At 34.8% G+C, this 25,042-nt stretch overlaps 1 protein-coding gene across 3 annotated transcripts in view; it reads right to left on the bottom strand.

Annotated features, from left to right (window-relative positions):
* Positions 1 to 1,677: 1,677 nt before the first annotated feature.
* LOC150107578 (F-box only protein 42-like) overlaps positions 1,678 to 25,042 on the bottom strand; it is a 190,802-nt gene continuing 167,437 nt past the window's right edge. For all 3 annotated transcript variants that reach the window (XM_090391401.1, XM_090391402.1, XM_090391403.1), the window contains exon 10: positions 1,678 to 4,940. In XM_090391401.1, coding sequence (XP_090247527.1) covers positions 4,622 to 4,940 — 319 coding nt within the window. In that variant the 3' untranslated portion in view covers positions 1,678 to 4,621. The remainder of the gene's footprint in view (positions 4,941 to 25,042) is intronic.

Genomic DNA, 25,042 nt, shown 5'->3' with positions numbered 1-25,042 from the left:
GAATTTTTCAGACCACCCTCGTATGCATGCTAACTCATATCACCATCCTTTGCAAAAATTTGAAGTCATTAACACCCTCAAAAACAGAACTATAACAATCTGCTGTAATGAACAAGCTCTCAAACAAGAATTAAAACTTATTAGCAATACATTTATAAATAATGGCTATAGCAAAAATACTATTAATAAAACTCTTCATAAAACTTCATCAAAAAATAATATAGATTACAGTAAAATCATAGCTATCCCATACATTAAAGGGTTATCAGAAAAAATTAATATAATCCTATGCCATTATAATCTTAATGCTACTTTTAAACCACCTTTAAAATTAAAAAGCATATTCAACTCCTCTAAGGATCCCACTCCCCCCCCCTGGCACATCCTGGAATTTATTGCACCTGTAACTTACCTTATATTGGGGAAACTGGACATACAATCCCTATCCATAAAAAAGAGCACAAATAACACGTGCTAAATTTAACACGCTCTTAACACCCTACACCAAATTGATTGGAAAAGTACTTGTTAGTTACATCGTATTAAAGAAGCCTGTGAAATTTTGATTAACCACCCTAATCTTAACAATAATGGTGGTAAAAATTCCAAAAATTTGAATGGCACACATTCCGCCCACTTAGTTTCCAGCAAACCCTCACTTTAGGACTCTAAACAATATTCCTTTTTTGTAAACATGTTGCTCTCCAACTTAATTTAATTTTGCAACATAATAATAGAACTCTAACTTTTGATATAATGAGGGTTTTTTTTTTCCGCCAGAGGTCAGGCCAATAGTTGTAACAGTTAGTCAATAACTTTAGCATGCCATGTAGATTGTACTGCCGCTTGTTTCTTTGTATATATGTGTATACTCCAGATGATGACCTTTATGTTAAAGTTGAAACGTCAAATGTTTATTTTGGTTTATATTAAACTATAGTTTTACTCTAACACAGTAGTAGTTTCCATAATTTTCATGATGTATTCTGATCACTGTTTAAGTATGAAGGAAATGGATTGATGATAATCTGCCTCACAAAGTAGATGAAATTCTGGAAGTTAAGGAACACATTTTTTTCGAGAAAAATCATATGAGAATTTATTTATATATATAATCTACCCATAGCTGAATGAACCTTTGCTGGTAGAGTGCCAAGAAGAGTCAATTCATGTTGAAGGGGAGAAATTAATAAGGCTATGTATGAATTCATCACCAACACAAGAAATCACGTCCTTTACGCTTAAAAATTTCCAACTGTTATACAAACAAAATAGTTACCACTTTAAAAACTAGAATGTTCATAAAAGAAAGGCTAATTTTCCAACATGTAATAATAAATATTCATCCCAAAAAATGCAATGATTACTCTATTATTATTGGAATGATTTGCCTTCTGTTACGTGCAGAAGTATCGAGGGTTTCATAATCGTGGTTGAACTGTATCTCTCATCAAGTGAAAGATAGTGAATTATGATAAAATTTTTTCTTTATTTAAGAACTATTTTAAGATTGGTATTTTCAAAAGAAACTTGGTAAATTTATATCTTTGTTTGCACTGTCTAAACAGGAATCAAGAACCATATTATAGCATACTAAAACATGGTTTTCATTTGATAGGCTGAGTGAGGAAACAAAATTCAAAAATTTGCTCATAAACATTAACTTAATTACATAAATAAAAATAAATCTTCCTTTATTTTTTAATAATATCAGGTGCTCCATTATGCTAAAATCATAAAACAACAGAGGAAACTATAATACAAAACACTATGCAAAACAATTAGTATCATGATATGCTGAACTCAGTGCCATGTTAAATACATGTTTCTTATGAAATTAACTCACCAAACCTTCACAATATATACAAGATCCACATGGCAACATTGTATCATAATTAATTAGAATAGGTATGTAAGAGATTAATATTTATGTAAAACAATTTAACTTCTAAAAATTATAAATTAACAATGCAAGGAAATTACATTCCTGGTTTAATCCTTTATCTAAGTGTAAGCAAACAAAGTTTTTGAATGAAGTATCTTCATGACTGGGCTACTTGTATACAGAGGCTAATGACATCACATCAACTGCTTTAGTATCCCGTAATGCAAAGCACACACTATTATGGATGTGGAATGCTATGCATTACGAGAAGAACCACTACCCAGAAGAGATACCAAGGTTGAAGTAATGCAGAAGTAATTCACCTTATTAAAATACTCTGGATCAGAGACAGATACTGAAATTTTTTTTTCTTTCTTTTCACTTGGTTAAACTATAAGTTAAAGATGCCAAGAAATTATATTCTTAGTTTAATCCTTGCATATGAAGCATCAAGTATCTTCAGGACTGGGCTACTTGTATATATAGGCTAATAACTTCACATCAATTGCCTTAGTATCCCATAATGTAAAGCATACCTCCTTTCAAATGTGTATAATGCTATGCATTACTAAGGCAACTGATGGGAAGTCATTAGACTATATACAAATAGCCCAGTTGTGAAGATACTTCATGCACAAACTTTAGTTGCTTACATGTGAATAAAGGATTAAACCAAGAATGTAATTTCTTTAATTTATAGTTTAACCAAGTGGAGGAAAAAAAACTTTCAAATTTTAATTTCTATTAGTAAGTTTGTCACATAATCCACTGTGAAATTATTTATGCACTCAAAAAAAAAGAAAAATCACTGCCGATAACCAGTTTTGAAGTTTTTTCCTAGTATATGTTATGGTTTTCTTTTTTCTTAATAAATTGTAATAATGTACAACTCTCAGATTTGTTATTGTTTGTAACTCTCAACCCAGGTTCCTGACTCTGATCTGACAAAGATGAAACTTTATGACATACAAACTTTGTACTTATACAAAGCTTGAATGTATGCTGGAAAAAAGTAATTCTATTAACCTAATTTGAGTTTTTTTTTTTTTTTTGTTTAATAAAGAATGAAATTATTTTAGATTTAGGATATAATAATTTTGTGTGTATGTCATACCGAGATTTCATGTTAAATTACCTGATGAGCTTTTGACAATAGTATGAACTCACACTCTTATTAGAATTTTAAACTAAAAAATGGAACGTGTTTCTATTATTGTATTCTACTTCCAGAGTTAGAAGTTCTCTTGTTGATGCCAATTAGTAATTCACATGCAATAAGATAATTTATAGGTACTCTGCATCAGATCTACAAAAAATATTAGCATTACATCTCTGAAGTAGAGAAATAAATTCTCTCTTGCTAAACTAGCCTTGGTATCTCATATCATGAGCAATCCAGCACTAAACTTCATAAAACATTCCAATCTTCACCTTTACTAAAATATCAAATGGTGTTAACAAAACTCACTCTTTTCCCATTTTCATCTCTAATGATGATAAATTACTACAGATGTCATATTGGTGGATTTTATATTTTGCAATGAATACAACAATATTAATGATACTAATTAATCATGCTGGCAGACATCAATGCTTTAGTTAGTGTCTGCCATGGTGATTAAAACTGAAATGGGGAAAACGAAAGAAACAAAATATCAAAGAGAAGACAGGCTCAGTGGGGTAGGTTCCAATTGGTAAGATTCTGCTTGGTTATCGTCATACATAAGACTGGCCTATATTATGAGCATTATGCTCCCTTCTCATGTCCAGTCCTACTCCTTCCCTTAAACATTTGTGCTATGCCCACTCCCTAGTGGATCAAAATATCCTCAGAGTGTGCTTAAATTATAATGAAATTAAAATCATGTTTCATTTTATACTTTTTTTTTAAATATTCTTGCGCTTTTTTTTTAGACAATATGTTTATCTGATTTCTCAATAAATGTTGGGATGATGCATTTTACAAATCAATGTTTTGAATGACTACCATATAAAGTTTTATATTTAAAGTTAGAAATGATCTGGGGAAACAATGAATGAATACTAATGAGAGCATTTGTTCTGTACTATAAATTTCACAGAACAATAAGAGTGATATTTAAATGATACAGGATTATATATTAATATCAAGGAGCTTAGTTTAATACACTCAAAAAGTATAAGGGAAAAAAGTGATAATTATCATGCATTTTATTTACACATTATGTGGAGAAAAAACAAAAAAAGATGATCAAATGAACTTTACACATGATGACTTAATCAGGTGGTTTTATCAGAGGCAGTTACTTTGGCAACATGCAAGATCTTTTCAGATCTTTAAAAACTTTATATAAATATGTATGCATATATACACACCCACCCACACATATGCATCTTTAGAGATATAGAATTATATATACTGAACTTTGCACATGTGTGTGTGTGTGGAGGTGTATGTGTGTGTGTGTGTGTGTGTGTGTGTGTGTGTGTGTGTGAGGTTGTGCTTGTATTTGCACTTACACACACACACATATATACATATCCATAGCTAGATATAGGACAGACACATTTCATTTTAAAGGCTAGTAAAATAGTTTAAGCTCTAAACTTATGTGCTCTAAGCTTATATATATATATATATGTGTGTGTGTGTGTGTGTGTGGGTGTTTATATATATATATATAAAAACAACACACACACACACACACACATTTTCACAAGAGGTTTACTAGATTTGAACTATTTAAACAATAATTATCAAATTACAGCTTTCTGAGCAGACATGAAGTGAAGGGAGTTAGATACTACTTCAGGCATTGTTTCACCTTCTTGCTGTCTACAGTTAAGGTCCTTTTGAATACCCCCAAACATGATGATTTCACCTCTTCCATGAACAAGAGAATAAAGAATTATTTCTTCTGGACCTGAACCATCTTGGCTATGTACAGGTAACCATGTGACATAACCAGCAGATATAACAGTGCTTATATCCATTACATACAAACACATAGGATTCTTTGCTGTTATTGAGGAACAAGGAGCTTTCTGTCCAGCACTTGTCGAAGAATGTGAAAACCTACAAGCAAAAGAAAAGGAGAATAAACAATATTATCTCCATGACCATCTTTCCATCTGAAAAAATCCAACTGCAGAATATATATATAGATATCCTTCGATTAACGCGGTTAATTAATCCCTCGATGTTACCACATATATCAAAATCACGTTAATCAAATCTAATAATCAATGGTAAAAAGTACAATTCGTCCATGATCGATTACTTTATTAATAATTCGTTTTATATGGTACTCTTTTAGGAAAGACAAAAAATGAATGCAAAGTAAATGTTTAATAAATACTTGTACCTACATTATTTACTGCAATTTTTTTTTTTATCAAAAGAAGTTATCAAGAGTCGTTTGAACAGTTCTAGTTTTTTTCTTATCGGCATAAATTCTACGATAACAAGCAAAATGACTCTTCAGACCTTGGCAACAAGCAATAAAACAAAGAAAAAACACTGCAAATATAATACATGATGGTACAAATTAAATGGATATTGAATCCAACATTATTTCATAGCCGAATATAGAAACTACAAGAGTTTTGTGCCGAATATATAGAAACTAAAATAAATTTAGTTTAATCCTTTATCCAAGTGTGAGCAAACAAAGTTTGCACCTGAAAGTATCTTCAGGACTGGGGTAAGGTAGTACAACACCAGGCAACTCGTTGCAAAGGTGGAGCAAGCTAACACCGCTCCCATCTCAGTATCTCCCATAATGTAAAACACATCTCCTTGCGGATATGTATAATGTTATGCATTAAGGGGAGGGCCACTACCAAGACTAGTTTCGACCTTTATTGAGGTCTCTTCAGTGGGAGCCAGGCCCAAGTGGAGATGCCACGCAGAAGCATTAGCAAGGTCATCTCTACCTATAAGAGTTGCCAAACGGTGTACCACCACCTTTTTATTAAATTACTCTGGATTTAGAGAAAGATGTTGAAAGTTCATTTTTCGCTTGGTTTAGACTATAATAAATTTAGTTTAATCCTTTATCCAAGTGTGAGCAAACAAAGTTTGCGTCTGAAAGTATCTTCAGGACTGGGGTAAGGTAGTACAACACCAGGCAACTCGTTGCAAAGGTGGAGCAAGCTAACATCACACCTATCTCAGTATCTCCCATAATGCATTATACATATACATATCTGCAAGGAGATGTGTTTTGTATTATGGGGGATACTGAGATAGGAGTGGACCACAGTGGACTCTTCGCTGAAATGAAGAGAAACCTCGCATTTGGAACACTTTTTCAGCCAATGGCTTTTCCCCCTAACAAAATCAACAGAACTCTCTGCCCATCCTCCATATCCGGAGACAAAAGAATCCATTGCCACCCCCAACACCTGAGAAAAAACTGCACACATTTTTAAAAGGTGTAATACACAGACATCCCTCAACCTTACCAAAAATTAGCTATCCTTATCTGCTTACCAAGATTCTTTTCACCATCTAGACCAGGGGTGGGGAACCTTTTTAGTATCAAGGGCGAAAATTGCTAATTTAAAAACTGCTGCGGGTGACCGGTAAATTTTAACTCTTATATATAGTGTATGTAGTGTGCAATATATATCTTACCAGATATGACGATCATATTATATGTAATATAGCTATTTTTGGTTTTGTATATTTAATTATTTAAATTTAAATAAATTTAATTATAATAAATTTAAATTATTATAAAATTTTATTTACATATACATAGGAGTACATCAGCAAAGGGGCAAATTGAAATAGACTCGTGGGCGAAATTTCGCCTGTGGGCAAGGGATTCCCCACCTCTGATCTAGACCATCCTTGGTTCAACAGTTTGCAAACTTGGATATGGGGCAAATGGCAAAAACTGCTAATATCCATCTAAAAGAACACAACAACTGTCCATCATCTGAACTACATCTGTTCCAGGGTGTCAGACCATGCCACCCTGAAAGAGATCAGGGTGGAAAATGGATACAGATCACCAGATCCAATGGACAGGAGGGAATCTGCATATCATATAGAAACAGATTTAAATCATCAGAGAGACTATTTCTGAAATCTGCCACAGTACTATAACATTCTCCAAACTTAAACAAATTTGCCAGCAAAACATTGCCAAAAATCTGGAAGAGCATTATTCTGAGACCTTAAGCACGGTTCCATCACTGCACCAACAGAGGACATCACAGTTAGGAGTGCAGGAGTCCCCTTTTTACAATCGGCCTTATTTGCTTTCATGCTTCTTTGATCTCTAACCACACCATCGATTGGGATAACAGCGCCATGCCTTATATAGAAGATTTTCAATGTAGAAACTTCAAAGAAGCCACAGTTGTACTCTGGAGAAAATCTAAACAGAAATCAAGGAATGATTCTGAAAGACATCTGGAAAAGCCTAATAAATTCACTCAGTTTACCAGAATTTCATTTCGCTAAAAACTATATAATGCACTCAATAAACAATGACTGAGACACCACGCTCCGTGCTTATGTTGTTACGCGTCAGTTTTAATTTATTTTGACTGTGTTACTCCATTCTTCTTTTTTACTAGCAAACGTTAGTGTGTACCATTATACTTGTCATGAAGAAGCCAGACAGAATAGCTGGTGAAACTTGTTGACAATTTGGGTATATCATTTATTAATATCTGGTCAATAAATAAAACCAAGAAAAAAGCTCAAGTTTTAAAATTTAGTTAATTATTAGCTTCAGATATATTTGCTCCAGTAAATATCATGAGGCATATTAATAAGCAGCTTAAGAATTCGTAACTTAAAATATGCTGATGATATAGTACTAATAACAGAAAATGGAAATCACATAAATGAACTCCTTAAAAGAATAGAATGGCATAGTTTGACATACAAACTCAAGATTAGTATCAATAAAACAAAGCAGATGATCCTCAAAAGGAATCAATGAAAACACTTCAGGAGTGTTTAGTAAGATAGAAAACGTTGATCAATTTATCTATCTGAGCTCATTGCTTTCTGCCAATGAGAATCATATGGAAGTAGTAAGAAAACAAATCACAATTGGTAGATCAGCAATGACTCAGCTCATAAAGTTCTGGAAGGATAAAAAAAAATCAATCAATCATAAAGATCAGATTGGTTCCTTGGTCTTCTCTCTAGTTCTTTATAGCTCACAGTCTTGGACACTGAACAAGACAATTAAGAAGAAGAGCAATGTTTTTGAAATGTGAACCTGGAGAAGGATGTTTCAAGTTGCTTTATCCTAGAAAAGAAATCAATCTGTTCATCAGAGACCAAGTGAATCTTGAAATTAATCTCTGCAACATAGTGGAGAGAAGAGTCCTCTTCACTATGTTGCAGAGATTAATTTCAAGATTCAGAAGAAAGAAAACATTGAATACATGGTGGAGGGAAGAATCCTCAAATATTTTGGATGCATACTAAGAAGGAGAAAGAGAACATTGAAAAATTCTTCATGCAAAACATGATGCAAGTTAGAGGAAGAGGCAGGCCCCATGGGAGATGGCTGAATCAAATTTCTTCTCAAACTGGACTAAGATTTGAGGATGCACTTAGAATGAGAGAAGACAGAGACAGGTGGAGGACTACCACACTGGATCATGAGTCCTCAGACTGACTAAGAAGAATTACTATTTAGTAGGCAGAGATGTTGCTATCACTTTAAACAGTTTTTTAATCGATTCTAATTGTTACATTATTACCTTCAGTCCCTGTTGCTCATATGATACTAGTGGAACTAAAAATATTAAATGTAAAATTCTGTAATAAACTTTAATTTTTTTTTTTTTACTTAATTGTTTGCTATCCATAAAATTTGTATTAATATTTGTAATTAAATTAGTTTACTACAGCAGTTGCTCGTCTGGTTGATCAAGTGGATAGTGTTTCCACTCTCCAACCAATAATGGTGGTTGGAGAGTGGAAAACAACAAAAGTAGTCTGTCTCATGGTGACGGACTACTTTTGTTGTCTTGTATAAGACCACCACCCTACAAAGTGAAGACTGACTGCAGTGCCTTGAAAAGTGCCAAGCATGGTCTCTAGAATAGGAGTTCCAGGATTGTCTACCTTATATCTGAAAAGGTAGACAATCCTTTCCAACCAAATGATACCATTTGGTTGGAAAGACCTAGATTCAAATCCCTAGGGAAAAAAGAACCTTTATAAGGTCTTTTCAACTGAAGGTAACTGCTGGTCTTGTGCAAAGAGGTGGCATGATATTTGATCCTGCAAAGCAAACAAACTGACTTTGACAGAAACAGCAGACTTTGCTGACCTGGTTAGCCAATGAACTGAACAGTGTCTCTGCTTTCCATCAACAGGGTTTGTTTGAATCTCATAACAATCATAGATTTTGGTGTATTTAGATGAGAGATGAATTTAAGTATCTGAATTTCACTAACTATAGGAAAGTTTCATATTTGGTCTCTCAGTTTCTGGAGGATTTCACATTTAGCCCATTCACAGTATTAACATATGGTAGGTTTGTAACCTTTTGGGAGCAGGATTCAGATTTAAAAAAATAATAATAAAGGTACTTGCCACGTAACCTAGCAGTGACAAGATCTTGAGCCTAACGCATTAAGTAGAAGGCAAAGGCAAAAGTAAATGTAATACAGGTTTACAACCTTCTACTTTGTAGGCAACTCTCCATAAGACACAATTATTTTTCTTCACAGAAAACAGTTTGAGAACGTGAACATAGTTGAAAGGCATCAAACAATAAAATCTGGTATTTAATACTGAGAAATTTCTGAAAATAGACAAAAGCTTCGCTTTTTCTTTTAATAATCTGGTATTTAATTTATTTTTTCAATAATTCTAAATAAACCAAATCAATCCATGTCACTACATAAAGATACATATTATGTATATTATTACTTCATTAAACTGATACATTTAAAATGCAATGGTACTGATAATTATGAACAACAGCATCTTACGATATATCAAATGATAAAATGAATACAAAAATTACATCCTAGTTCTTGTTCAATCATCCACAATTAGCTTAAAAAGATCTTTTGTTCAGAAGTCAGCAATATTAAACTTACAATGAGTCAGGTTGGGAGTTAACTTTCTGCAAGTGGAGTAGGTGCACAAGGATTACATTCTTCACATCACTTGACATTATATATGTTGCTTTCACTGTTCAAAGATAATATTTTATTCATATATCATGATCACTACCAAGAAGAGCGAGAGAATACAGACGGACAGATAGCTTTTCAGTTTTGTGCCCACTGTTTGAGCATTTGCTTTCTCTCAACCAGTGCTGTGTGTTTTTAAGTGACCCAGGGAGTCCATTTTGGTGTAGTTCGTGTGTTATCACACAAAGGATAACAGACTGAGTGATTCTGAAGTAGTTACACAGTATAAGTTCAGGAACACTACAGCAGATCCATTTGGCTGTATTTGTGGTGAAGTGATATTAAATCTACAAAAACAAGCATTTATTCCTCAGACTAAGAAAGGACATGGACTGTATTTTCAGATGTATCTGAAATAAGACAATATCACTTTCATCAGAAGAAGATACAAAGAAAAACTGAAGAAAAAAAATGTCTCCCCTATTGATGGAACTACAAAAACTGAAGATTACATCATCTGTTATGTCAAAATAAACCATAATAATACTTTTAAAAATATAGATTCTTAGTCACCTGAAACAGTGATAGAAAGAAAAGCTTTTTCATTGTTTCAGTGGCCACCTGTCCCACATAAAATGGTTATTCTGCAACAGCTATACAGTTCTCTTGAGACTACATGTAGACAGGTAAATAGTCATGCCTACCTGAATGCAAAAACTGAATTTAACCAGAAAATATTTAATTCTGTCAACTCAAATGATCCCTTAACTCTCTCTCTTGCAACTGGCCTTTTTAGGAATATCCCAAACAACAGTCCACCTTTGCAACATTGTTGCCTTTTAAGCCTAATAGGGGATTTCCTCACCTCCTTTTTTTTTCCCCAAGATAGCCAAGATATATTACATAACTGCAGGATATAGGATAAAACAAGTCTAAAAGGCTTAAGAACTGATGTTCTGACCACCACAATATGGAATACAACGAACTTCAGTGAAGACAGTACGGTACAGTGCAGCAAGCACCTTCATGTTGATTGTCATGTTAGTAACACTAGATATATCCTCAAGTCAACACACCCTCAGATTTCGGAATGAACTACTGCAGGGAAAGGTTAAAGTATGACATCCATAACTCTCAAAAGAAAAACCAAACCTGTGTGTGGTACTAGGCACCACCAAGTGGTAAATGAGCAAAAAACCATGTTTGGATTCCACAGAAAAGACCTAGCTTATATTCTGCCCATTTCTTCCATGCAATATGAATGATATTTTCAGACTTACGTTATACATCAAGAAGGAATTCAACACTTCTTTTTGAGGGAACAACCTATATAATGGTTATTCTGTTGACTAGAATATTGATGCTAATGCTTTAAGATGTTTCCAGCTCAGCAAGCAAATAAATCTTGCTGCTGCTATTCTGACAGGTATGCCTTGAGAGAGCTTGTGGATGGTACTGAAAAGGTTATAATTTGTAGTGGAGATGGGTGAACTTCTCCATGTGTATGGCTTAGTAAACACTCTACTACTGTATTATTCAATGTCTCTCCAAATTTCGACTCCACTTTTTTGATTCTTTTTATCTCAAAAGTGGTATTTGTGCATGCATATGTTCACTCTGATATATCATAGAGAATTTACAACTTATCCTCCACTTTATGCTCTTTTTTACCTAAATCTCTTTGCTCATTGTATCAAATTCATCTGTTGTCTCACTATTCTAATGCCACCAATCATTCTGAACTTTCTGACTGCTTCTTTCTATACATGGGGATTTTCAAAAGTCCAAATTTCCTATCAGTTAAGTAATCTTTCTCAGAAATTTTAATGTTTTCACAGAATGCCAAATGGCTTTCCTTGTCTAACTGTAGTGATGCAGCAGACGGAGATACTGAGACATCTGCTATCACCAATGATAATAAAGATTGTTTGCATGCCTATCAGAACACCAGTTAGCCCTTGTCCCTCTTCAAACACTAAATTTCTTCCACACTAGTCATTCTTCTAAATATACTTTGGTCAATTGTCCTTAAGACAAATCAGACCATAATAGATAGTGCAGATTTCTCCTCATGGAGCAACTCACACAATTGCTCTCATCCACATGTTGTGTGGCATTACATGTGCCAAGTGGGGTGATCTTTGTGACACTTCTATGTCTCATTTTCTTGGATGGATTACTGTTTTCACTTTTTTTTTAAATCCAAACATTCACTGAATGTATCAAGAAAACAATTACTATCAGCATGAAACCATTCATTTTCCCACTCCTCTTTAAATTCTTGTTCCCTTATCTGACCTTTGGTTCTCCAAGAAGGTACCAAGATTTTACAAGAGAAGCATATTGCAACTAACTTATCCATATCTCCACCTTCCTTTTCTGTTTATGTCAAAGGCTTGAAACAACTGCATTCAAATGTTAAAACATTTAAAACCGATGCTGAAAGGATAAAAGCAAGAAACTTGAAGCATGGAGTGCTTAAGGGTGAAAACTGTATAACTGGGAGGAGACCTCCATATATCCTTGTAAGGAATGCAGAGAACCGACCAGGGCATCTGACCTAATGTCCAATTATCACCTTCTTGTGGTGCACCCTGTTAAGTATCTACATGGAAACTGAACGAATGAGGGTGAGCTGGCGATTTGGGATTTAGCTGACTAAATTGCATTCTTACTGGCTTAAACCACAACGTAAAATGATGGCACAACATGACAGAATTTCGTGACAGCAGGGGCATCGCCCAGTTAAACAAGGCCCCTGTTGTTTCTGTAAGGAAACCAGGGCAAACAGCACAAGATGAGCTACTGGAACACATCCCAACTCAACATAAGCAGAGATCAAGATTTGTACTATCAATGTAAGAAGCATCAACAGAAAAGAAATGGACCTAGTAGAAAATTTGCTAAGTATCAGATCGACATAACAGGCATGACTGAAACAAAAAAAACAAAAACACGTGAGATCTTTCTAAGTAACAAATACAAAATGTTATATTCAGGCAATAACAATTACAGAAAACAGGGAATAGCTATAGCATTCATCACTAAATAAAGATAATCTTCTTGAATGGCATAAAATATCAAGTGAGTGATGTGAGCAAATATCAGAATGGGGAACTGGACAATGAGACTTATTCGTCCTTAGTCTCACAGAAGGTTCTATCAAGGAAGAAACTGAGGAATTTTTTGAGGCATTACAGAAGACAGCTGGCACAATGAAAAATTTGGTACTGGTTGGAGATATAAACAGCAGAGGAGGAAATGATTACCAGACATATAGAAATGTTTTGGAAAAATTTGGAGTAAAACTAAAGGCTAATAATAATCATAAATGGCTGCTAGATTTCTGTTCCGAACATGGATTAGTTATTATTAACACCATGTTTAAACAGAAAAATATGCACAAATTCAAATGGAGAGAAGATGCAAGAAATAAGAAATTTCTTGTTTGTTGATAGCAATGCTTCCCACTGGTTCAGGACACAAAAGCATACAGAGGATTTGAAATAAGAAGACATTGCTATCTAGTTTTGAGCAGGATTAAACTGAATTTCATATTAAAAAAAAGAGTGTTTAAGAAAGTTTAAAAATGAATCAAAGTTGAGCAGCTTTCAGAGGTGAACTGCAGACTCAAATACATACGAGGGTGGTCTGAAAAGTTCTCAGCCTCGACCATATATGGCAACACTATCGGCAAGATTTTTTTTTTAAGTTGGTATATCTGTCATAAGCATCCATGTGAATTGCAAGTTATTCTAGCAAGTAGTTTGTTTTATACAGCTGTCTGAAGCAAAAGTGTTGTCTGTATCCTTTGAAATGGATAAAATTGATCGTGTGGAAACGATTATGTGTTCATCGCACATGTTGATTGGATTTTAACGGAATAGATGCAAACACAGCCACTCTCAAACCTAGTCTCTGACTACGCTATGTTGGTGATGCGTTTACTATTTGGCCACATGGCCCAGACACATTGAATAGTGCATCTAAATAGCCAACACCCTAAAATCCACTTTATAGAAATAGAAGCCAATGACTGTCTGCCCTTCCTGGACACACTTATCACACGTCATCCAGAAGGTTCCTTATCATTCTCGGTTTATAGAAAACCCACCCACACACACACACACACACACAGGGAGATATTTACACAAACAATCACTCTTCTCAACAATATGGTATCTTAAAAACACTAACCCATAGAGATAGAGCAATTTGTTCCAATGACATTGCTCTCACTGCTGAACTTTCTCACCTGCATCACACCTTCCTGACCAATGGCCATAATCCCCATAAGATAAATAACATTATAAATGCTCCCAAAAAATCCCCCCCCCCCACTATCTACCACAGAAAATTACAACAAAACTATCACCATCCCATACATTAAAGGTACATCTGAAAAGATATCTAGGGTGCTTAACAAACACCAACTACGCAATGTATTTAAAACTTATGTGAAATTGGCAACTCTCATCCATTCACCTAAGGGCAGACTCTCTCCTTTATCACATCCAGGAGTCTATGAAGTGCCCTGTTCATGCAATCGAGCCTACTATGGACAGATAAGAACTCAGTGAACACAAAAAATATATCCAGCACTTTTGCTATGGAAAGTCGGGTCTGGCAGACCATGCTTTGGATACGCCTACACACAGGATCAAGTGGAAAAAAACAAAAGTACTGCACAGAAGCATATACAAGTCAGAGAGGTTGTTCCTGGAATCAACAAGAAGCCTTCAAAAACACACTCCAAACCTCAACAAGTATGACTGTATAAATCTACCAAAGATATGGGAGATCCTCACCTTCTCGTGGTGCACCCTGTTGGGTATCTACTTTGATACTGAACGAACGAGAATGGGCTGGAAATTTGGGATTTAGCAGACCAAATTGTATTCTTATTGGCTTAAACCAAAATAAAAAATGATGGTACAACATGACAAAATTTCATGCTGGCTGGGGCGTTTCCCGGTTAAACAAGGCCCCCGTTGTTTTCGCCAGGGAACCAGGGCGAACAGCGAAAAGTCAGCTACTGGAACAAATCTGAAAACAAACCCCAACTCAACATTACCAGAGTTAAAGATCGGTACTATCAACGTAAGAAGCCTAAATGGCAAAGAAATGGAGCTAGCTGAGGAATTAGATAAGTACCAGATCGACATAATAGGGGTGACTGAAACAAAAAAGACCAAAACTGGTGAGATCTTTCTGAGCAATAAATACAAAATGTTACATTCAGGCAATGACAATCAAGGAAAAGAAGGAGTAGCCATAGTATTCAACACAAAATACGAGGCTAATCTTCTTGAATGGCAGTCAGTCTCAAGTAGAGTAATGTGGGCAAATATGAGAATGGGGAACTGGACAATGAGACTTATTTGTGCCTATGGTCCCACAGAAGGTTATACTAAGATAGAAGTGGAGGAATTTTTTGAATCTATAAAGAAAGCAACTGACACAATGAAAAAGGAAAAGTTGGTCCTTGTTGGGAATCTAAATAGCAGAGTAGGAAATGATTGTGAGACATACAAAAATATTTTGGGAAAATTTGGAGAAAAGAGCAAAGCTAATAATAATGGCACAAAGAGTGTACAGAGGATTTGAAATTGGAAGTGATCACTATTTAGTCTTGAGCAGGATAAAATTGAATTTCATATTGAAAAGAATAACATGTAAGAAAGTTATAAAGCGAATAAAAGTTGAGCAGCTCTCAGATGTGAACTGTAGACTAAAATACAGAAAGATTATTGAAAAGAAAATGAAAGAGTTTGAGAACAGGAATCAAACCTTGGAGATTCAGTGGCAAACTCCGAAGAAAACATTGATTGATTCTGCCAGAGAGGCATGTGGTGAGGTTGTGTGCAAGGATAAAAAAATCAGAACTCCCTGGTGGACACAGGAAGTTAAAGAGGCAGTGAAGGAAAAGAAGAAAGCATATCAAAAGTTCCTGGCAAATAAGTCAGCTTTTACTCTTACAGAATACAGAAACAAATGTAAGAAAGCTAAACAGTGTGTAAAACTAGCTAAACAAAAGTCATGGGAAGACTTTGGCAAGAATATAGAAAATAAATATCAAGAAGGTGGCAAAATATTCTGGAGGTTGTTGAAGAAGCTTAGGAATGGAGGAAAGAGTGCTGTAAAAGGAGTTAGAGATGATAAAGGTGACACGAAAACAGGAGAAAAAGATATCCTTGAAGTATGGAGTAATTACTTTGAAAAACTGTTAAATGAAACAAGAAGTGATGACAACACAGTGATAAAAAACACTGACCAGGCATGCAGTCAGGAATACATATCCATACTTGAAGTAGAAAAAGCCATCAAAGGCTTGAAATTTGGAAAGGCAGCAGGAATAGATGATATTCGACCAGAAATGCTGAAGTATGGTGGTATAAAAGTCTTACAGTGGCTGCACTGCATAGTTCAGAAAGCCTGGACAGAGGGACGAATTCCCGATGATTGGAGTAGAGCTCTCATAGTACCCATATATAAAAAAGGGAAATAAAACTGAATGTGAGAATTACAGAGGTATTTCCTTACTGAGTGTTCCTGGCAAGATCTATGCAAGTATACTTGAGAAACGGTTGAGAAGAATTGTGGAAGAAAAGCTTGGTGAAGAACAAGCTGGATTCAGGCCAAATAGAGGCTGTCAGGATCAGATCTTCACTTTACGACAAATAGTCGAGAAAGCATGGGAATACAACAAAGATCTGTATTTAAGTTTTGTCGATTTGGAAAAGGCATATGACAAGGTGCCAAGAGAGAAGCTATTCAATACGCTGCAGTTATATGGTGTCAATGGGGCATTATATCAAGCAATACTTAGTCTTTATTTGAGTTGTAAGTCAGCAGTTAGAATTGAAGGAAGTACAGGAAGATGGTTTAATGTTAAATCTAGTGTGAGACAAGGATGTACATTATCCCCTCTGTTATTCATTATCTATATGGATCACATTATGAAGGAATGTGGTATTAAACCTGGTATCAAAATTGGAGATGTTAATGTCAGCTCTTTGCTTTATGCGGATGATGTCATCTTCTAAATAAATCCGCTACAAGTCTGCAAGATTCTCTGACTAAATTGAATAGCTGTTGTAATAGATATGGTATGAAGGTCAGCAATAAAAAGACAAAGACAATGAAAATAGGCAGAATCATTGAAAATGTCAACTGTGTTGGGAATGGCGAACCTGTGGAACAAGTAAAACATTTCAGCTACTTAGGCACGATTTTTACTGAAGGTGGTAAATTCAATATAGAAATAGACAACAGAATCAGCAAAGCTGGTATGGTGGGAAGTCAATTGAATAAATTCATATGGAATAAGAAAGAAATTAGTCGGAACACTAAATTAGCTGTATACAAGACAGTGTTCAAACCAGTTTTAACTTATGGATCTGAGAGCTGGGTCAGAAGTAAAACACTTAACCAAAGACTAGAGACCGCAGATATGAGAGTCCTGAGAAAGATTAGAGGCATGAACAGATGGCATCAATGGCAATATCATATTAAAAATGAGGATATTAGGAAAGAACTTGACATTGTCAGCATCCAGGAATGCGTTAGCAGAGCTAATCTCAGGTGGTATGGTCACTTAAATAGAATGGGAGAGGAAAGATTAGCAAAACAAGTGTTCTCTGCCAGGTTGGCAGGAAAACGACCCAGAGGAACACCAAGATATAGGTGGATTGATACGGTACAAAGTGCCTTAGACGATAGAAATATAAGATCTGATAATGTTGGAGTCTTGCCAAGTAACAGACTGATTTGGAGGAAAATTATAGATAGGAAGTTAGTAATGACGTAATTTTTTTATGTAGTACTGTCATATCCTGTACACCCCTTGAGGGTACATGGCAGGAATTTGATGATGATGATGATGAGATTTGGGAGAAGTCATCCTAAGACCAAATTAATGTTTGTTTGTTTTTTTTTAACTTAGATGGTGCCTAATTAGGACTTGAGTCTGTGTTGCAAGCTACAATTACTCATAATAATTCCACTGTTACACCGAATTGCAGTTGTTTCGCTACTGTAACAAACTTGGATTGTATGCTCTGAAGATGCTGGATATAATACCAGCAAAATATTAGCATTTAAGTTAATAAATAGTTATTTTCTTATCAATCCATGTTCGCATCTATACTGTTAAAATCCAAACAACATAGATAAAATTGAGTATTGTGCGGTTATAAAATTCTTTGTAAAAGAAGGTTTAATGCCAAAAGAAATTCATTCGAAGTTCACAAAAGTTTATGGGCACTCTTCTCCTTTGTTTTCGACAATTAAGAAATGGGCTGTCAAGTTTAAACGTGGGCTGTACCAGCCTTGAAGATGATCCAAGTGAAGGATGTCGAAAAAAGTGTAACACTACCAGAAATCATTGATCAAGTGCACGATACGGTATTGGATGACCAGCGGGTCAAAGTGTGTGAAATTGCTGAGACTGTAGGCATTTCAAAAGAACGTGTAGGATATATTTTGCATGAAGAATTGCAAATGAAAAAGCACGGCATCCATCTTTGTGCAAGATGGGTGCCGCACTTGCTCACAGAAGATCAAAAATGCACTCGCATGAAAATCTCTGAACAGTGTTTGGAGCATTTTAACAAGAATAAAACTGATTTTTTGCATCGATTTATTACTATGGATGAGACTTGGATTCACCATTACATACCAGAATCCAAACAGCAGTTTAGCTTCTGGTGTATAATGGCGTAATTTATCCCAAAGAAAACATAAGCCTGTTGTTCAGCGCCAAAAAAAAAAAAAACAAAGTCGGTTCCATCAGCAGTAAAGGCCATGGCTTCCGTGTTTTGGGATGCTAAAGGCATTTTGTTAATTGATTATCTTGCAAAGGGTAAAACAGTAACTGAGGAATATTATTCCGATCTTTTAACCAGACTAGATGAAAAAATGCCTGAGAAAAGACCCGGTTTGCAGAAGAAAAAATCATCTTTCATCAGGACAATGCACCTGCCCACAAAGGTGTTTTGGTAATGGGAAAATTAAGGGATAATGCACTATAAATTGTTGGAACATCCACCCTATTCCCTAGATTTGGCTCCCGCAACTTCTATCTCTTTCCCAAAACTAAAACTCTTCCTTTTTTTTTTTTTTTCTAGAGGGGTATTTTGCAGATCTTACTGAGAACCAGAGAACCACTACAGGGATAGGATAATGACGCTGGAATAAATGTATCAGTCTTAAGGGAGATTATGTTGAAAAATAAAAGTAATTTGGTAATTATAAATTCGTGTTTTCACTGTTAGGCCGAGAACTTTTCAAACCACCATTGTAAACATTAATGAAGAAATAATGAAAGAGTTTGAAAACAAGAACCAAACTTTGGAGTTTCAAAGAGGCAATGAAGGAAAAGAAGAAAACAAATGGAAAGTTCCTGGCAAGTAAGGCAGCTTTTGTGCTCTTAAAAAATACAGAGAAAAATGTAAGAAGGTGAAGCATTGTTGTATAAAACTAGCTAAAGAAGTCATGGGAAGACTTTGAAAGAACATACAAAACAAATATCAGAAAGGTTTCAAAATATTCTAGAGACTATTGAAAAAGCTTAGAAATGGAGGGAAAAGTACTGTAAAAGGAATCAGAGATGATAAACGTGACATGGAAACTGAAGACAAAGATATTCTAGATGTTCGTAGTAATTACTTTGAAAGATTGCTAAATAAAACAAGCATTTTAAGTATGGTGATAGAAACCACTCAACAGGAATGCAATTAGAAAAGCCAACTGAAATGTGGAAAGAGAGTTTGAGTTGGTGACATTTGACCAGGAATGCTTAAATATAGAGGTTAAAAGTTTTACAATCTGCATAATTCAGATGGCCTGGTCAGATGGTCAAATTCCAGATGACTATAGTAGAGCTCTCACAGTAACAATCTATAAAAAAAGGAAAATAAAACTGAATGCAGGAATTATAGAGGTATAGCCGTACTCAGCATTCCTGGTAAGATTTATACAAGTATGCTTGAGAAAGAGCTAAGAACAATTGTGGAAGGGAAGCTTGGTGAAGAACAAGCTGGTTTCAAGCCAAATAGAGGTTGTCAGGATCAGATTTTCACTTTAAGACAAAGAGTTGAGAAATCTTGGGAATATAACAAGGATTTGTATTTAAGTTTTGTTAATCTGGAAAAGGCATATGGCAAGGTGCCAAGAGGAAACCTCTTCAGAATGCTACAATTATATGGTGTAAAGGGGATGCTATATCGAGCAATATATACTCTTTATTTAAACTGTAAGTCAGCATTTAGAAATTAAAGAGGTACAGAAAGATGGTTTGATGATAACTCAGGTGTGTGACAAGGGTGCACATTATCTCCACTGTTATTCATTATCTATATGGATCACATGAAGGACTTGGTATTAAATGGTATTCAATCTGAAGTTAACATTAAGATTAACATTGCGAATCTCAAAATTAACGATGTGAATCTTAACTCTCTACTTCATGCAGACTTGTACTGAATAAATCCAGTACAAGTCTGCAAAATTCCCTGACTCAAAACCGAATAACTGTCATAATAAATTTGGTATGAAAATCAGCAATAAAAAGACAAAGACAATGAAAATAGGCAGAAATATTGAAAACCTCACTGTATCCTGAATGATGAACCTATAGAAAAAGTAAAACATGTCAGCTATTTAGGCACAATTTTCAGCTGAAGTGGGCATATTAAATGTGGAAATAGACAACATAAATTTATATTAAATAAGAAAGAAATTATTCAAAACACTAAATTAACTGTGTACAAGATAGTATCCAAAACAATTTTAACATATGGATCTGACAGTTCTGAGAAATATTAATGGAGTCAACAGAAGGCATCAATGCCAGTATCACATAAAAAATGAGGATATTATTAAAGAACTTACCATTGTTGGCATTCAAGAAGAATTATTTGTTATGTGTTAGTAGAGTTAATCTCAGGTGGTACAAACACTTAAATAGAACAAGAGAGGAAAGGTTTACAAAACAAGTGTTCTTTGCCAGGATGGCAGGAGGAAGACTAAAAGACAAAAATATAAGATCTAGTAATGTAGGAATCTTAACAGATAACAGATTAATTTGGAGAAAATTGTCAACAGCAAGTTAGTAATGATGTAACTTTTTCATTTAGTACCATAACATTTGTCTTGAGGGCACATATCAGGAATTTGATGATGATATAACCTCTGTAGCAGATTATATGTATATATATATTTGGGGAGTGAAGAGATGGTATCAATGGCAGTATTGTATTAAAAAGGATTATACAGGGGTGGGGAGGGGGAGTGTCCTCAAGTTACGCCAGAGATCTGTTCCTATTGACCAACGCAAGATGATTTTCGATGCATGTCGGAATTACCATAGCCTAAGTTACTTACCTAACTTAAAACACCCTAAAGTCATACGTATATATCAAGAAACAGAACTAGGCCATAGGAAAATGAAAGGGAGAACATAATTACTGTATAGTACAGAAAAATGACAAAAATGAAACTGTAATAAAAAAACAAATATAAAAATGAGAACTATCCCCAAATTGACAAATGAAACTTTTCGCCTTTCCTTGAATTAACATGAGGCTAATTGGGATACGGCGTTGTTGCTGGTCTTCCAGCCAAAGAGCAAGAAGCCTTTCCATCTCAATCATGAGTCTACTACATTTTTTCGTAATCACAGTCGATTTCATAGGCACCAATCCTTTCACGTGTTCAAGGATGCGAACTTTATCCTTGATAATAGTCCCGACTGTGGTACGACTTAAGTTCAACATGCAGCCAATGTTCTTTGGCGTTTCTCTCTTTTTTGCCCTTTTAATAATGTCTAATTTCACTTCTAATGTAATGGCTTTCCTTTTCTTCGACACACACTGCCATCGGAAGAGTCTGCCTTAAGTTTGGTAGCCATATCGAAGGGTAAAAAGTCACAAAAAAAAACACAAAAGTGAGAGAGCGAATGTAAACAAAGCACGTGGTACCCAAAGAGTGTATGCTGGAACCCAAGCGACGCACCTCTCCCAAACAAAGGCACGTAACGACGTATTCTTCAGCTGCACTCACAAATAAGTTTGCCCGTGACATTTGAAATTTATGTCATGCTGCTTCAAGTCGAAATTTATTTTTTAAATTATTTATGGGATTACCGCCGTAAAGTCGAAACGACGCATGTCGAGGACCCCCCCGTATTAGGAAAGAACTGATATTGTTAGCATTCAGAAATGAATGCTAACAGAGATAATCTCAGGTATGGCCACTTAAATAGAATGGAAAAGGAAAGGTTAGCAGAACAAGTGTTCTTTGCCAGGATGTAAAGAAAACCCCAGAAAAAGACTAGAAGACAGAAATATAAAATGTATTAATATTGGAGTCTTCACAGATAACAGATTAATTGTCAAAAGGAAGCTAGTAATGATTAGACAAAATTGTTAAAACGAAGCTAGTAATGATATAGCTTTTTCATATAGTACTACCATAGGGTGTGAACCCCTGAAGCACATATCAGGAATTGGATGATAATGTAACCTCTGTAGGAGATTATATATACATATAAAATGGCATTTTTTGTATCAATCCAAACAATATTATCCTTCAAAAGAAAGATTCCCGTAATTGGACCACATGTTTGTTACGATAAATAACAATAAAAAAACAACCCGACAAGTTTTTTTACATCTTCAGGGTCAAAGGTAATAACTAAAAGTTAAAACACACGAAATGAGAAATTACTCAAAATAGTTCAATCTATGCAGTTGTCTAACTGTTCATTAAATTGAATATCCGAATAGATTCAGTGCAATGCTAAGTTTGAACAATGCTGGATGCTGTCATGTTGTGTTGTTCATATTTACATTGTCTGAGGTCTGACTTGGGTATATTTTTTTTTTTATCAATGCTGACCAATTTTGTGTAGAATTAGGCCCTGGTTTTTATTGCATTGCATTGGAATTCTAAGCATGTTTGTAGCTTCTTTAAATTTCCTTATGAAACAATTTTTTTTCAATGTAAGACATGTTTGTTTTTTGTCAGAATACATTATGGCCAATGGAAGTTGTATGATATGTTGATTGAAGTTGTAAGATTGTATGCTATGCCTGATTTGTGTTCTCTTCTTTTTTACACGTCTTTTTTGGTGTTCATTCATGCGAATTTCCCCTGATCTTCCCGTCTGGCCTACATAGCAGATGCCACACGAACAATGAATATTATATACACCTGGTTTTTTTAAAGGATGATGTGGAGGTTTTGGGGGGTGTAGAGATCTTGAAATTTTTTCCAACAGTAGAAAAGCCACTTTGATGTTATGTTTGTTTAGTAATTTGGCCATTTTGCCTGTAACATTCCTGATGTATGGAAGCATGATTGCTTTCTTGAAATCTTGCTTTTGTGAGATGATTGTAGGAGGTGTATTCATGATTTTTTTGATAGCCTTCGGTTCATAACCATTTTTTTTGATGATCTGTGTTAAATGTTGAAGTTCTTCATTTCTTTTTTTTTCTGTGCTTGAAATATTATAAGCTCTGTTCATCAAGGTTTTAATTAAACTTATCTTTTACTAGGGGTGGTGGTGTGAGGCCGCATTAAGAAATCTTCCTGTGTTGGTGGGTTTTCTATAGATGGAGAAGGATAATTTATTATCTTTTTCATTGACTTCTATTAGAATATCAAGAAAGGGAAGTTTTTTATGTTCTTCTTGTTCCCAAGTAAATTTTATGTTATTGTGTATATTATTCAGGTAATCTTTGAAAAGCAGTTAGTTCCTCTGTTGTTCCTGGCCATATGATGAAAATATCGTCTACATAGTGTAGCCAGGTTTTCAGTTTTTTATGGTAATTGTTTAAAGCATTATTTTCAAAATGTTCCATATATAGGTTAGCTAAAGTTGAGGAGAGGGGGGAGCCCATAGCCAGTCCTTTTTGTTCCCAAAATTTATTTTGATACATGAAAAAAAGTATTTTTTTATGCAATGTTTATAAAGTTCTATGATGTCGGAAGCAGCGTGGCATTAAAGCGAAGTTGGAACCTTTCAGAGGTAGATTTTTTTTCAGTTCTTGATAGCATTCTTGAAGAAAGGTTAATTACTACTTTGGAGTAATCTAGATGTTTTCTTTGTTTTTCTTTTCCATGAAGTAGTACATTAAATTTCTTAATTAAATTACGCTTCTTTTGATCAGAAATCGCTACAGCTTTGTTGTATGTGATACTGTCAATGTTGTTCCACAGGCCTGGCAGAAGTGATGTGGCTAACTCATTGTGTAGAGTAAATGTATCTTGGTTTATTTGTGTTAGTTCTAATCTAGTGGCTGTAATTCTTTCTCTCAAAATCGCTAGTTCCATTCTATGGTAAATTCTGTTAGCTTTCATTGTATGGAATGCACACCTGATTTGGATGCACTTAGGAACAATTTTATTGTCTCTACATCGGATTAAGAATATTAGACAGTTGACGAAATTCAGATGTTTAATGAGTAATTTCTCTAGTTGTATAACTTTATACCAAAAGCACTCACCGTGAGTGTCTAGTTGTATGCAAAGGTTTCTGTGGTTTATCAGTTCATAAGAAAGATTCCTGTAATTGGACAATATGTTTATTACGATAAATAACAATAAAAAAACAAACCGACAAGTTTCGTAACTCGTATGACTTACATCTTCAGGGGTCAAAGGTAACTAAAAGTTAAAACACACGAAATGAGAAATTACTCAAAATAGTTCATTATATGCAGTTTTCTAACTGTTCATTAAATTGAATATTCGAATGTAGATTCAGTGCAATGCTAAGTTTGAACAATGCTGGATGCTGTGACGTTGTGTTGTTCATGTTCACATTAGCCGAGGTCTGACTTGGGCATATTTTTTATCAATGCTGACCAAACTTGATGTAGAATTAGGCCCTGGTTTTTGTTGCATTGCGTTGGAATTCTAAACATGTTTGTAGCAATTATAAATTTCCTTATGAAACAATTTTTTTCAATGTAAGACATCTTTGTTTTTTACCAGAGTACATTATGGCCAGTGGAAGTTGTATGGTATGGTAAGCCTGATTTGTGT

This window comes from Typopeltis vanoorti, chromosome 4 (assembly GCF_054136105.1).
Source record: "Typopeltis vanoorti isolate ZY-2024b chromosome 4, IOZ_Tvanoo_1.0, whole genome shotgun sequence".
NCBI classification, from domain to species: Eukaryota; Metazoa; Arthropoda; class Arachnida; order Uropygi; family Thelyphonidae; genus Typopeltis; species Typopeltis vanoorti.
Note: the sequence above shows the minus strand (reverse complement) of the source record. Positions and strands in the feature narration are given on the sequence as shown.